General features: G+C 40.9%; 1 protein-coding gene and 1 long non-coding RNA gene across 2 annotated transcripts in view; one reads left to right on the forward strand and one right to left on the reverse strand.

The window, feature by feature from the left end:
- The window catches only part of LOC143490841 (complement C3-like), a 159,887-nt gene that overhangs the window by 33,981 nt on the left and 112,200 nt on the right, over window positions 1–13,706 (forward strand). The window contains exon 3 of the mRNA XM_076989351.1: window positions 12,456–12,648. Within this exon, the coding sequence (XP_076845466.1) occupies window positions 12,456–12,648 (193 nt within the window). The remainder of the gene's footprint in view (window positions 1–12,455; window positions 12,649–13,706) is intronic.
- On the reverse strand, window positions 183–790 carry LOC143490847 (uncharacterized). The gene is made up of 2 exons (XR_013125006.1): window positions 462–790; window positions 183–319 (listed from the first exon to the last, which is right to left on the reverse strand). It is a non-coding gene; the product is annotated as an uncharacterized LOC143490847 (long non-coding RNA).

A 13,706-nucleotide genomic window follows, 5' to 3' on the forward strand; every position in this document is an offset into this window, starting at 1 on the left:
TATGAGGAATATCAAAATAGTGCTTTTCAAGCACTATAACTAGACATGCATTTCCTGAAGGAAATACATAGTGCTTGAAAAGAGATGCAAGTCTCTGGCTGTTTCTCAATTCAGGGGCTGCAGCCTACGTAGACCGCGTAGACCGCAGCCCACGGTGGCCACACACTTCGAAGGCAGGGTAGGCTGCATCTCACGGCTGTTAAATGAGACAGTCTAGTCTTCGCAAGACGTATGTTTGCGTGACCACGCTCTGCCCCGTTTCATACGTTACATACGTGTTAGCGAGCTGTCCGACAAATATCACATCACCCACAAATGCCTAAAAGAAAATGCGTTGAACATGTATTCACGTTTGACGGGAAGTATAACTTCATAACAAAATTCAATGTATTTTTATAAACGTTACTTTTACGTTAATTTTACGTATAAACGTTTAGTAAATACTCAAAGCACATGTTTACCTGCAATATCATTAATAACTGGCATGTTATTTAGCATCTCATTGCAGTATAAATGTCCATATTTAAAAAATACCGACATTTAAAAACGAATTATTCGGCCCGTACACTAGACTCCGCCTGTTTATTGTTCATAGAGCAATGAATCCTGGGATATGGTGGGACGCGAAGGATACTCAGATGCATCCTTCGTTTTCGGGGTTTTGAAGGCTACATTCGTCGGCCGCATAAGAAGGAGTCCACGAATTGGGACAGCCTCGTCGCGGCGCAGTGACGTAACCGGCCTACAAATGCGCACTTCGTGGGCTGCAGCCCCTGAATTGAGAAACAGCCTCTGTGTGTGTGAGAGAGATGCTCCATCTGCCCCATCTGCTATATCTGCCCCATTTGCCCCTCTCCCTCTTCTGCCCCTCTGCTCTATCTGCCACTCTGTTCCATCTGCCCCTCTCCTCTAGCTGCCCCTCTGCTCCATCTACCCCTCTGCTCCATCTGCCCCTCTGCTCCATCTGCCCCTCTGCTACATATGCCCCATTAGCCCCATCTGCCCCTCTGCTCCATCTGCCCATCTGCTCCTTCTGCCCCATCTGCATGTATGTATGTGTGTGTGTCTGTGTGGTGTATATGTGTGTGTTTGTGTGTGTGTGTGTGTGTGTGTGTGTGTGTGTGTGTGTGTGTGTGTGTGTGTGTGTGTGTGTGTGTGTGTGAGGTAGGTGTGTGTGTGTTTGTGTGTGTGTGTGTGAGGTAGGTGTGTGTGTGTTTGTGTGTGTGTGTGTGTGTGAGGTAGGTGTGTGTGTGTGTTGTGTGTGTGTGTGAGTTGTGTGTGTGTGTGTGTGTGTGAGAGATCTGCCCCATCTGCTCCATCTGCCCCATCTGCTCTATCTGCCCCATTTGCCCCTCTCCCTTATCTGCCCCTCTGCTCTATCTGCCCCATCTGCCCCTTCTGCTCTATCTGCCCCATCTGCCCCTCTGTTCCATCTGCCCCTCTGCTCCATCTGCCCCTCTGCTCCATCAGCCAATCTGTTCCATCTGCCCCTCTGCTCCATCTGCCCCATCTGCCTCTCTGCTCCATCTGCCACTCTGTGCCATCTGCCCCTCTGCTCTAGCTGCCCCTCTGCTCCATCTGCCCCTCTGTTCCATCCGCCCCTCTGCTCCATCTGTCCCTCTGCTACATATGCCCCATCTGCCCCTCTGCTCCATCTGCCCCTCTGCCCCATCTGCCCTTTTGCCCCATTTGCCCCTCTGCTCCATCTGCTCTATCTGCCCCATTTGCCCCTCACCCTCATGTGCCCCTCTTCTCCATGTGCCCCTCTTCTCCATCTGCCCCTCTGCTCCATCTGCCCCTCTTCTCCATCTGCCCCTCTTCTCCATCTGCCACTCTGTTCCATCTGCCCCTCTGCTCCATCTGCCCCTCTGCTAAATCTGCCCCATTTGCCCCTCACCCTCATCTGCCCCTCTGCTCCATCTGCCCCTCTGCTCTAGCTGCCCCTCTGCTCCATCTACCCCTCTGCTCCATCTGGCCCATCTACCCCTCTGCCCCATCAGCCCCTCTCCCTCATCTGCCCCTCTGCTCCATCTACCCCATCAGCCCCTCTGCTGCATCTGCCCCATCTGCATGTATGTATGTGTGTGTGTCTGTGTGGTGTATATGTGTGTGTCTGTGTGGAGTGGGTATGAGAGAGATGCAGGTGTGTGCGCGTGCGTGTGTGGGGGAGGGGGAGAGACATTCAAATAATAACTGCCACTTTGTCTGCTTCTTCTGAGTGGAAAAACCTTGTTTTAGTGTGATTTGCACCCTCCGAACAAACGGTCGTAGTTCGGGACCCATTTAACTTATCGCTTCACCGAAGAGATTGTGTGAGAGAGGACCCCTTGCTGATGATTGTGATATATTTTGGTGTGGTTTGACCCAAAAATGACTGATTTATGACAAGTTAAAAACACACAAAAATCTCAACAAAGCTGGTTCTGATTCTCATACATTTATATGGGGGCCAATGGGGCAGTTTTCTGTGTCTAGTGCCAAACAAATGCTCATAACTCTAAAACTAATTGATCAAATGATTAGATATCTCGGCGTGCCAGAAAGGACAAGTTTCTCTCCCATTTAAAATTTAAATGGAGCTTCTAGGTCAAGGTGTAAGGATTTTACAGCAGTTTATCCAAGAAAGTTTTGAGCATTTTTTATGCCATCTCACACTCTAACTGGCAGTGTAGATTTGAAATTCTGAACATTCCACCATTCATTTTAATAGGGCCATTTTTCATTTTTAAACTCAATTCTATTAAAATCTATAACTCTAATCGACTCCAAAAACGGATAGCACACCACACAGAGCCGAGACCTTCGAAACGCAGTTCGAACGGAGTCTGTACGTTAAGCGGTTCGGGCCGCATTAATCGCAGAAATTTTGGAGAAGAATAATAAGAAGAAGAAGAAGAATAATAAGAAGAAGTATGAGGAATATCAAAATAGTGCTTTTCAAGCACTATAATAAGAGGAATATCAATATAGTGCTTTTCAAGCACTATAATAAGAGGAATATCAATATAGTGCTTTTCAAGCACTATAATAAGAAGAAGTATGAGGAATATCAATATAGTGCTTTTCAAGCACTATAATAATGCTTCCCTTATCAAATCATGCTTCCAGTACAGACCCATTGTCACGGTACAGCCCCTGACCCCTCCCCTTTGGCCGTGTGTTTATGTCGTCTACGTCTAGTTGTCTGAGTCTGTGTATCTTCGTGGGTGTGGTTGTGTCCGAGTGTTCATCCGTCTCACCTGTGGTTCGTCTCGTCATCACTCGGGGATTATGTGGTTTGTCTATTTAATGTGCGTTCGCGCAGTGTCCCGTGCTCGTCTTTGTTAGAGTCATTTATGTCAGAGTCTTATACGTTCATGTGTGTAAGCTATACGTGCGCTGTCTGCACTATTTTTGTATTAAATAAAATAACGTTTGTGGAAGACCATTGGACTCGTGCCTCGTCCGTTAGTACTAAGTACTAATACTACTCCAGTTGTCTAATAATACAAAGTATGCTTATGTTATACGTTACCATTTCAATCATGCTCTTGTCTGCATCAGATTCCAGCAAGGAGCACACCACACAGTAATCATCTGCATTCTCTAGAAACAATGATTTTAGTATGGTTTTAAACCATGTAGCACTCATTCTCTAGAAATAATCATGTAGTAAAGAGTCTGCAGTAGCTTTATGGTACAGGACACAGATTGATGGTTTTGTTACCTTTGAGTCAGATGATGGAATATGGATTTATATGGGTTTTGACTAAAGAAAACTTTATGGCACTGCTTTCATGCAGTGTTTGATACCACTGACCTTTACACTGCAGCAGTGCACAGGCTACTTTAAATCATGCCTTGGTAACATCTTGTGGGGATGTCTGGACAGCGCTGATGTTTCTCCTCTGGAGATAATCTTCTGCAAACTGCAAAGTGGCATTTGACATGGTAAGAGTAATATCAGTTACTTATAAATGCCCATCACATTATTTTCAAAAGGTTTACCCTCAACACTAAAATCCCACAACTGCTGGAATCCTGCTGCTTGTTGTGCAGCATTGTTTGTACTGTCCATTTAGGCCCCTGGTCTCCATGGCCTGTCATCCTTAAGAAGTTCCTAATTATTGTTTAAAAAAAAATTATAGAACACAGTTTAACATCACACCAGTTATTTTCAGAAAAAAGCTCCAAAATTAGCACTGTAAAATTGCAATGTTAAAATGTTATTACCGCCAGTTACGTAGCAGCTTGCGCTCTAGTGCACTTTCATTTGCCAGGGGATCGATCAACACAAGGACCTTGTCAGACATGTTGACAATCTAAAAGAAATGAGTTCATTCATGTTATTCTCTCGTCATATTATAACATTCTGCTGCATCATAGCACAATTAGAATATCTCTGTACGATTCATGCAAATAATGACTGATGTACACTACCAGTCAAATGTTTGAACACAAAAAAAGGCATTTTAATCTAAAGGATTATGCCTTAATTTGTTTATAAGACAATTTGGGAAGGTTGTTGTATATATTAATTAATTCTCAACATACTTCATTTTAAATGCACCCTTTATTTCAGAACTTTAGTTCTCTACAAGGTCTCTGCATGTGAGAATGTGTTCAGGACTGATGTTAAAGCATCATAGGTGCTGCTTCATGAACAGGACAGTTACTTCAAAGAATCTAATATTTGTTTATTAGAGCATAAATAGAGCACAGCATTCGTTCATTGCTTTAGCATCTTTCCTGTTTTTTTATGTCGAAAATGATAAAAATAAACAAAGTAGGTGTGACTAAACATTTGACTTGTAGTGTAAACAATCCTGCTCTGAAAAATAAGGAAAGGTAAACAAACAACTAAAACCCAGTGAGCCCCAGTGTTTACAGGGCACATCCAGATTTCCTCCAGTGGAAACGTCATCTAAAGAATGTGTTGAATACAAAGTTGTCATTATTGTTACTGATAATCATTACTGCTAGACTGTAATTGTGATGAAATTACCTTTCTGAGTCTCTGGTATTGTCCAGAAAACAACGATGTTGCAATAACGGCACAGAGCTGGTGAACAGCTTTCTGTTAAGAACAACTGAAATTTTAATTATGTTGCAATGTATGTTGTATGTAGGCCTCAATTTACCTCTGTTGTTGCATCACAGACTTGAGTGTGTTTTTTAGGGGCAAAGTGGATAACTGATGGTCTCTGTGGCAGGTAAAGGTCTTCAGTTAGTCTTTCCAAATCTCCTCCCATGGTCAAAGAGTTGGGGCCATCAGAACATGTGCTGGTCTCATTCTCTTTGGGGTTCTTGTGGGATTCTTGAGTGGTGACTTGCCTGTCATCATTTTGGCTTCTTCTGTATGGCTTGATGTGGTTGACATTGTACTTGTTCTTTAAAGTAACCCCCTCTGAATTAGACAGTGCAACAACCTTGCCACATGTCGACTGAATGACATAAGGTCCAGTGAAGGTCCAATAAGGTCCAGTGAAGGTCCAATAAGGTCCAGTGAAGGTCCAATAAGGTCCAGTGAAGGTCCAATAAGGTCCAGTGAAGTCGGGCTCGATCCTTCCTCCCTTTCTTCCCTGCTTTCTCATATTGAATAGAAGCACCTCATCTCAAACACGATACACTACATTTTGGTGCTTTTTTGGACTCGTTTGGCATATGCTCGCTTCCGTTTATGCTGAGAAATAGAGATGTTTTCTTCTGCTGTTTTTTTAAGTCTCCCTTAACTCTTTTTACTTCGCAAAATGCTCTGTAAGTGTTCTCCTCTGCAAGAATTACTGTAGAAAGCTGAAATGAAAAACAAGATTGAAGTATGTTTATATTCATGCGCAAAGAATAGTAACAAAATTAAAATGTGAAGAAAATTTGTCATTCTGCAACCAACTTATTTATTTTTAAGTAAAACAAACTGACAAATTCCACAGGAATTTCTGAGGGGAAAAAATTGCCATACATCCCTGCCATACATCATAAGAAAGGGAGAATGTTTTGTGGCTGTGTGGATCTTCGATCGCAGGGTAAACAGTGTAGCATCCAAGTAGACATCCCAGTCATCCTGCTGCTCATTTACCAATTTTGTGAAAGCTCTAAGATGTAAAATAAAAATCATAAGAAACAAAATTAAGTGAATAAATATTAATAGATTGTATATCAATTACTATTTACATCCATTGGAAAAACAGTTCCTTTTCCTGAATCCCAAAATGGAATGTTGAATGTAACTTAATACATTGCCTGCATTACAGAAGTCTCCTAAAGGGCTAAATACTTACCGCTTTATGTTGTGATTAGTTTTTTCATCCAGGCCATTGGTTTGGGGATGATTGTAACGGAGGGGTGGTAGTGTAACCAGGGGGCGGACACACTGGCGCTGGAGAGCGGGACTCTAAGCTATTTGAACTAGCCATCTTGGCTAACCGTATCGTGCCTGCACGTAGAACTCTACTTTTACGTGGCATGTGAACAAAGGAACAGACACAGACTACTTAAATAAGAGGACGCGACACAAACCAGGTAAATTCGAACAAACTAATACTGAAAGCAACAACGATCATGAACATACCAAAACACAAGACTAGATGAAATACAAATGACACCAGGAGTAAACGCAAAACAGAACCAGACCAAACAGAAACATAGACCGTAGAATACATACAATATAAGCTGACACAGGGAACACTGAATGTGTAGGCTACTTTAGACCAAACGTAAACTAGCAGCAGGACAATACACCGTTGGATTACAAACAAAGACATATAACGAAACTGATAACGAACCGTAGACAACACCAGACTATATACAAAGTAACCACAACGAAGAGAAACGTGACAACAGAAACAAACCTTACACACTGACTCTCGAACTAAGAGACACACAGAAGACCAACATCTAGAACGACCATATTCCTGAAACATAAGCAAGACTATCCACTAGTGATGGGACATCTGAAGCTAGGCTTCGAAGCGTGTACCGAGTAAAAAGGGGCGTGTCCGATGAAGCCCCGCTTCGGAGCTTGTGTCATATTGAGCAAAATCACGTGATCAGCAACAAACGAGGCCTCGCATTACATCGGCCACGTCATTGCTTCATTTTGCGTATCGTTTTTCTAAATAAAAGCGCTATGAACCCTGTTGCTTCGTGTTGTAGTTAAATTTAAAATCTGGAACGTTCTAAATTCTTTTTGTTTGATCAGGATGTACATCAGATTCACACATCAAAAACAGACTAAAAACCATTGGAAGAGGCAAACCTTATTTGTAATGTTAAAAACATTTTACATTTGGCAGACGCCCTTATCCAGAGCGACTTACATTTTATCTCATTTTTATATAAGTGAACAATTGAGGGTTAAGGGGCACCTTAGTCATGGCCTCAGGCCTGGGGATCGAACCCACGACCCTCCGATTACAAGCTCAGTTCCCTAACCACTTCCCTTCCCTAACCACCAGGTCATGACTGCCAAACCAGATCTAGAAGCCCCAAGAAGCAATTATTTTAAACACATTCTGTTTTTAAAAAAAATCAGTTTCTAACTCCAAATATTCAGTCACTCAACAATCACTCAATTCCCAACATAGTAAAGTACAACATATCTTCATTGTCAAATACGTTCATGACATACAAGAAAACCCAACACAACCACTAATGGTCAAGGATTAGATTGGCTACAAATCATTTTAATAATTAAAACATGACAATTAAGTATGATTTAAATGATTCTCCTGTTACTAAACATGAGTTTGATGGAAACTTTGTGACAATATTGCATTTACACATTTTTGAAAGTATGATCCAACTGAATGACGAGGCTGTTACAGTTTCACCAGCAGATGTCACTAGTGAGTGATGAATGAAGCCTCGAGTAATGAACCTTTTTGCAAAGCAAAGGGTTGGAAAGCTTCATTGCTTCATGAGGCTTCATTTGCCCATCACTACTATCCACATAAACATATAAACTGAAGCACTCGCAACATTCAGACTGAAACATAAACCACTGCAGTACGAGACACTGACTTCACCATAAACATTGACCCACAACAAATACCCGAAACACAAGGATTAAATACAAACCTTAACGAACACTCAAACAAGCAACAGCTGAAACGAATGAAAAAACAGGCAGAACTAAACAGAAGACCAGAGGAGGAGGAGCCAGGCCAGACAGACAGGGAGGGGGCGGAGCCAGGTGTGACAATGATGGGCAGCTGTGACACTTCTTTCAATACCCAACATTTTACAGAGGCTGCTGCTGAGCTAAAAAAAAAGGTATAAAGTAAAAAAATATATACAAACCAAGCACAAAATGTTTTCTGAACTGTATTTATGGTAAATTAGGTAAATTGGCAGTCCCAGACAAATTCTCCCTGAGTGTTTGTGTCTGTGTCTCTGTTCAATAAAAACAAGTTGTTGTCTGAGTGTGTGTGTTTGCTTGTATGTCCAGTGGTGGATGGTGCTCTGTCACTAGGGTCTGTCCTCTCTCCCCTTCCTGCACCCCATTCAGTCCCCCAGGGGGCTTTGGATCCCGGTAGAGAGTACGCTGTGCACAATTGGCGTGTGATTGGTTGTCTGAGACATAGCTGTCTTAACAATTGTAAAGCGCCTTGGGTATCCTGAAAAGGCACTATATAAATTGAAACATTCATTTATTCATTTATAACAAAAATTAGACATACTTCATTCACAAATTCTCTTCCCTGATCAGAGAGTATTCTATTTGGACAACCATGTCTATATATAATTGAGCAAATATTTCGTCCCACTTCAGCTGCTGATTTTGTCTTTAATGGGAAAGCTTCAACCCATTTGGAAAAGTAATCTGTGGCTGTCAGGATATACTGGAAGCCATCGGCAGTTTTTGGAAGCGGTCCTGTCAAATCAATGCCAATGAGCTCCCAGACAGCAGATACCTATACATTTAAAACATATGTTTTATTTTACATTTCAACATTTTTCTTAATAGCTGTTGTATATTATAGAGATACCACTGGACATTTACTTTTATACACTCCAATGGCTGGGCACCAGTCAAAGGTTTTCCAGTTCGCTGGCACTGATCACATTCCAAGACCTTTAAGAAAGTCACTGTTAATAATTATGCAGATTTATCAACATCACACAAGAACGCACTTCAACAGATACCCAGTTGTCAAGATCAATGGTCATGCCATGCCAGTAAAATCTGGAGCACACTGCAGCTCGATTTTTCGGGATGGCTGAATGTCCTCCAATCGGAGAGGCGTGAAATTCCTGAAAGAGCTTTCTTGCATCTTCTTTGGATTTTATGGCTTTTCTACTTTTAAAGAAAAGCTGTCCTTCTGCAGTGAATATTCGTTAACATTCATTAAAGTCATATAATAATTAAAGAGCTACCTTACCAAGACACTGGCTACATTTAAACAAATAAATGCTCACCCTTTTCAGTAAATTTGGAAGCATACCTCCTCAAATTTAATTTTTGGGAGTTATTATACCCAGATGGGTATGACCCCTGAGAGAGGAAGTTGAATACCTCATCCCACCTGTTTTCCATAGCTATATATGGATAGGGATAGAGAGAGAGAGAGAGAGAGAGAGAAGAGATGGGATAACTTTTATAATTTTGTTTGGATGTAAAATGGTACATTTCATTATAATAAGAAAAATAAAGAAATGGTTGTAAAAATGGACCATGGACTGAGAACAACGGATGTTGATCGCCCTCGTAAAAATTATTCAATAAAAATTTAAAAGTAAAGTAGCAAACAAGGAGCTCAAAATGAGGAATTTTACTTAATCTTTAAAAGTTGAAAGTGGGCTTGTTAAGCAGGTAGTTTGGGATAAAATCATTTTAGAGTACTGAGTATAATGTGCTATATATATCTTATCTTTTGTTTGTTTTTAAGGCATGGATTACAGTGAAGTAGAGCATGGAAAGAAATCTTTCTTAAATTTTGCGCTGACCATTCTGAACATTCTAGAAAAGTGGAGGCACCACCACGAATTTGCCTCATGAAATCCTGCCTCATGTCATCTTTGATCTTTGCAAAGCCAGTATGTAAAACATTTACATGTTTATAGGTCAAAAGCTATGAATGAAATACATATATATATATTATATACATATATATACATATATATATTGCTCACCTTGAACGTCGTATGCACGTGTTTGCTAGGATATCTAGCTAGCATATTATAAAAAATAATTAAAAAGATAAGAAATTACTCACCTGAACGTATACTTGACAGAAAGTGAGCTGAATGGAAAAAAAAGAATATATTGCTCACCTCGAACATCGTATGCACGTGTTTGCTGACAAAAACATAATTAAAAAGATAAGAATTTACCTGAACGTAAACTCGACAGAAAGTGAGCATAGATTTATGGGCGTGGAAACAAATGACAAGCCTGTGGGTCTGCGCATGCGCAAAACCGCAAACTAGCACATCTCAATGCAAAGCACAACTCGACAGAACACCGGCCTTCGCGTGAATGTTCAAACCGTTCTTAATCGTTGGCTAGCTGAAGCGAGTGGGTTTAGCAAACTCCGCAAAAGAAATAAAAGTAGCGAACTAGTTACTTCTTGCGACAATCGCATGCTGCACAGGGCCCGGGTGCAGAACTAATATCGCTTTGTTCTCGAAGGTGTGCACGCTCTTCGTCTCTAGGTAGCTACTTTGATGCAGCCAGGTAGAGAGACGAACAAAGGGGGATCCCCCTTTTAAAGGGGATTTGTCTGATGACGTAGTTCCACATCCGTCCTGACGTGGGCCATGCCCCTAGGGAGAGCACCCCCCCCCCCCCTTTTGTCTGTGGAGGCATGGTACCTACAATGTCTATCTTTATGAAAATCAAATTCACCAGTGAATGTAGTTGACTTTTAAAAAGATGGACTGTTACCAACAACAAAGATGGAATGAAGACAGAATGTTACTAATAAATAGATCGTAACACATTATTTGCTGGACTGCCTTCATACACTTTAAAACAATTGAATTAAATAAACTTTATTGATCCCATGAGTGGGAAATAAAGTTCCCCCAGGGCCATGATGTAAATCACCGAGATCCCAGATTGGCCACTGCATCAAGAGATGCGCCGCCATTCACAGATTGGGGGGAGAAACATAGAAAGATAAACATTAGGAGGAGACAAAAAATATGACCACAGATTATTCTGACAACAAGACAACAGTCTGTGAGCACGCAAAAAATCCCCATAGCACATACAAGCATTGATAACACAGACAGTCAAGCAGTGAGAGGCGTGATTCATCTAGAGGGGGGAAGGGGGAGCCAGACGCCTGGCACACAGTTTATGTGTCAAAGTTTGCAGTGGAGAGTGAGTGCCATCCTCTGAAAGTCTCTGTGTGGGTGAAGGAGCAGGTAACCAGGACGATGACCTTCAGTGAGAATTTTGTTTGGGTGCCAATTAAAATAAACAAGAATGCATTTCGACCTGCGTTTCGACCATCACATCAATCAAATTGGGCAATTTTCGTGGGCATTTAATAACTGACCCCACTCTTTTGATTTCCCGATACACCAGGGCAACGCCTAATCCAATTAGCAGAAACCCAGTGATCAAAATTCCAATTCCAAAAAATTGTGTCAATTGTGTTGAGAGACCACTTAATTCTATTTTCTTAGTTTAAAATTCAAAGAACAGCATCAGGGTTCTGAGACAAGACAGAGAAGCTACGAGAAAACCAGGGAGTGCAGGAGCAAGAGAAAGCCAGAAGAACGCACCTTCCTCACTTTTCTTTCTATGTCTCCAAATGTTCTTGAATTGTTTTTAATAATATGAATATTAACAATACAGTGAATTAGAAAGTAATATCACATTTGCTTGTGTGCTGTTTTTTGTTCACATAAAAAGTTGACCTCTTTCATAACTGCTGTGTGTCCTACACTGCTGAGTCACTGTTTAAAGAGCAGTGTGTCATTTTAATGAATCTTCTTGATTTGGATCTATAGTCAAACTACAAATAGACTCTTTTACCTGCCATCATCCTAAGCTGGGCCTTAAACTGAAATTGATGTGTTTCTAGACTATTTATTTAAATGAATGTAATTTATTTGTTTCTTTATTTCTTACCTTACTATTTATACTAACTATAATGTTAAGATAGTAAACTAAACCCTTAAGACCTCTTCTACAGAAATGAGAAAGGTCTGTGAAGTTTGTTGGATAAGTATAAATGTTAAAGTAGTAAAGTAAACCTTTAAGTCTAAGAGGCCTGCTAGATAACAAACTACAGCTAGATTTCCTACACAGCTGATGGGTATAATGGGCTCTGAGATGTAAGCTACAAATTTTAAGATCTGTGAACAAATGAGCAATATGAATTTTGAAATATGAATTTATATGAAGCAACCAAAAGAGTGAAGCACTAGGCTTTGTTTGCCTAGTGAATAAAATGACCAAAACTTGTCTTCACAACATTAACGCAAATGTCAGACATTCTGACGGTTCACCTTTGCCTTTTCAGGTGCATCCTGTCGGCTCCCCAGATCCTAAGGGTTGGCACAAGAGAACGTGTGTTTGTGCAGGTACAAGATTACCAAGGACAAGAACTAAGTGGCCATGTCACCGTGTTTAACTTCCCCAGCAAAGACACAGAGCTCTCCAGTTCCAGAGTGACACTAAAATCCACTCAATTTCAAAGTCTGGTTGATATACAGGTGAGAATAATTCAGTCCTTGTAATACCACTGATGACTGAGATGCAGTAAAGATCACTTAAGTGCCAGTGTGTGACATTCTAGGTGGTCTTTTTCCTTCAAGCTCAGGTCCTCAACCAGGGCCGGCCCTTCCATTAGGCGACATAGGCAAATGCTAGGGGCGCCGGCTGTCCAGGGGGGCGCTCGCATGCATGCGGTTTTATTTTTTATTTTTTTAACAAATGAACAATTAATAAATGTGAAAACAAGCAAAGTCCACATAATCATAATTTCATTGTTTAATAATATTAGTCAAATAAATAATTCTTATAATAACAACACACAACACCTATCACCCGCGCGCCAACCCGCCCTCCCCCGCGCGCTCTGCGCACCTCGTTACTGTTTCTCTGTACACCACAGAGTGAGTGACATCTCCCTGTAAAGACCTCAAAAAGGCAGAAAAACAGGTAATATAATGGTTAATATGTGGTGAATTAACAATATACCATTGGCGAATCGTCAGGGACTTCAACGCCTTCTCTGAAGGTTAATTGATCTTAAAAAGTATGCTTTATCTATTATATGTAATATATGTTAATAACGCTTCACCAATAATTTGTATTTTTCCTATAAATCGGCTTTCAAATCCACTTTTCGTACTGGAAAAAAACCTCAGCGGTGAAATAAAAAATCAACCAATCAGAATATTTCACACCGTTGTTTCTAGGTAAAAGAGAGACAGGCCCTTTTACACTGAGAGCTTTTATTATAGATTGGCAGTTTTATCAACCAATCATATTATCGAATTAGAATCGTGGGGGCGTGCTCCAATGGTCTCCTTTTTATTTGAAACAAATCCAAAATGTTGCCAATCTGTAGCTGTTGTGTTTTTCTTTGAAACCAGCTCGCTTGACTCACAACTAACACTCAATCGTCATTGTGGCTTTTTCCCCTCTGTATGATCTTAGTGAAAACCGCCACTGTCATCATACTGCCCAATCCTAGTAGGTGCTATGATTAGCTTAGCTTAACATAAATATATACTAAAACATGCGAATGCACTTTTGAAATAATAAT

The sequence above is a fragment of the Brachyhypopomus gauderio genome, unplaced genomic scaffold (genome assembly GCF_052324685.1).
Source record: "Brachyhypopomus gauderio isolate BG-103 unplaced genomic scaffold, BGAUD_0.2 sc67, whole genome shotgun sequence".
Lineage (NCBI taxonomy): Eukaryota > Metazoa > Chordata > Actinopteri > Gymnotiformes > Hypopomidae > Brachyhypopomus > Brachyhypopomus gauderio.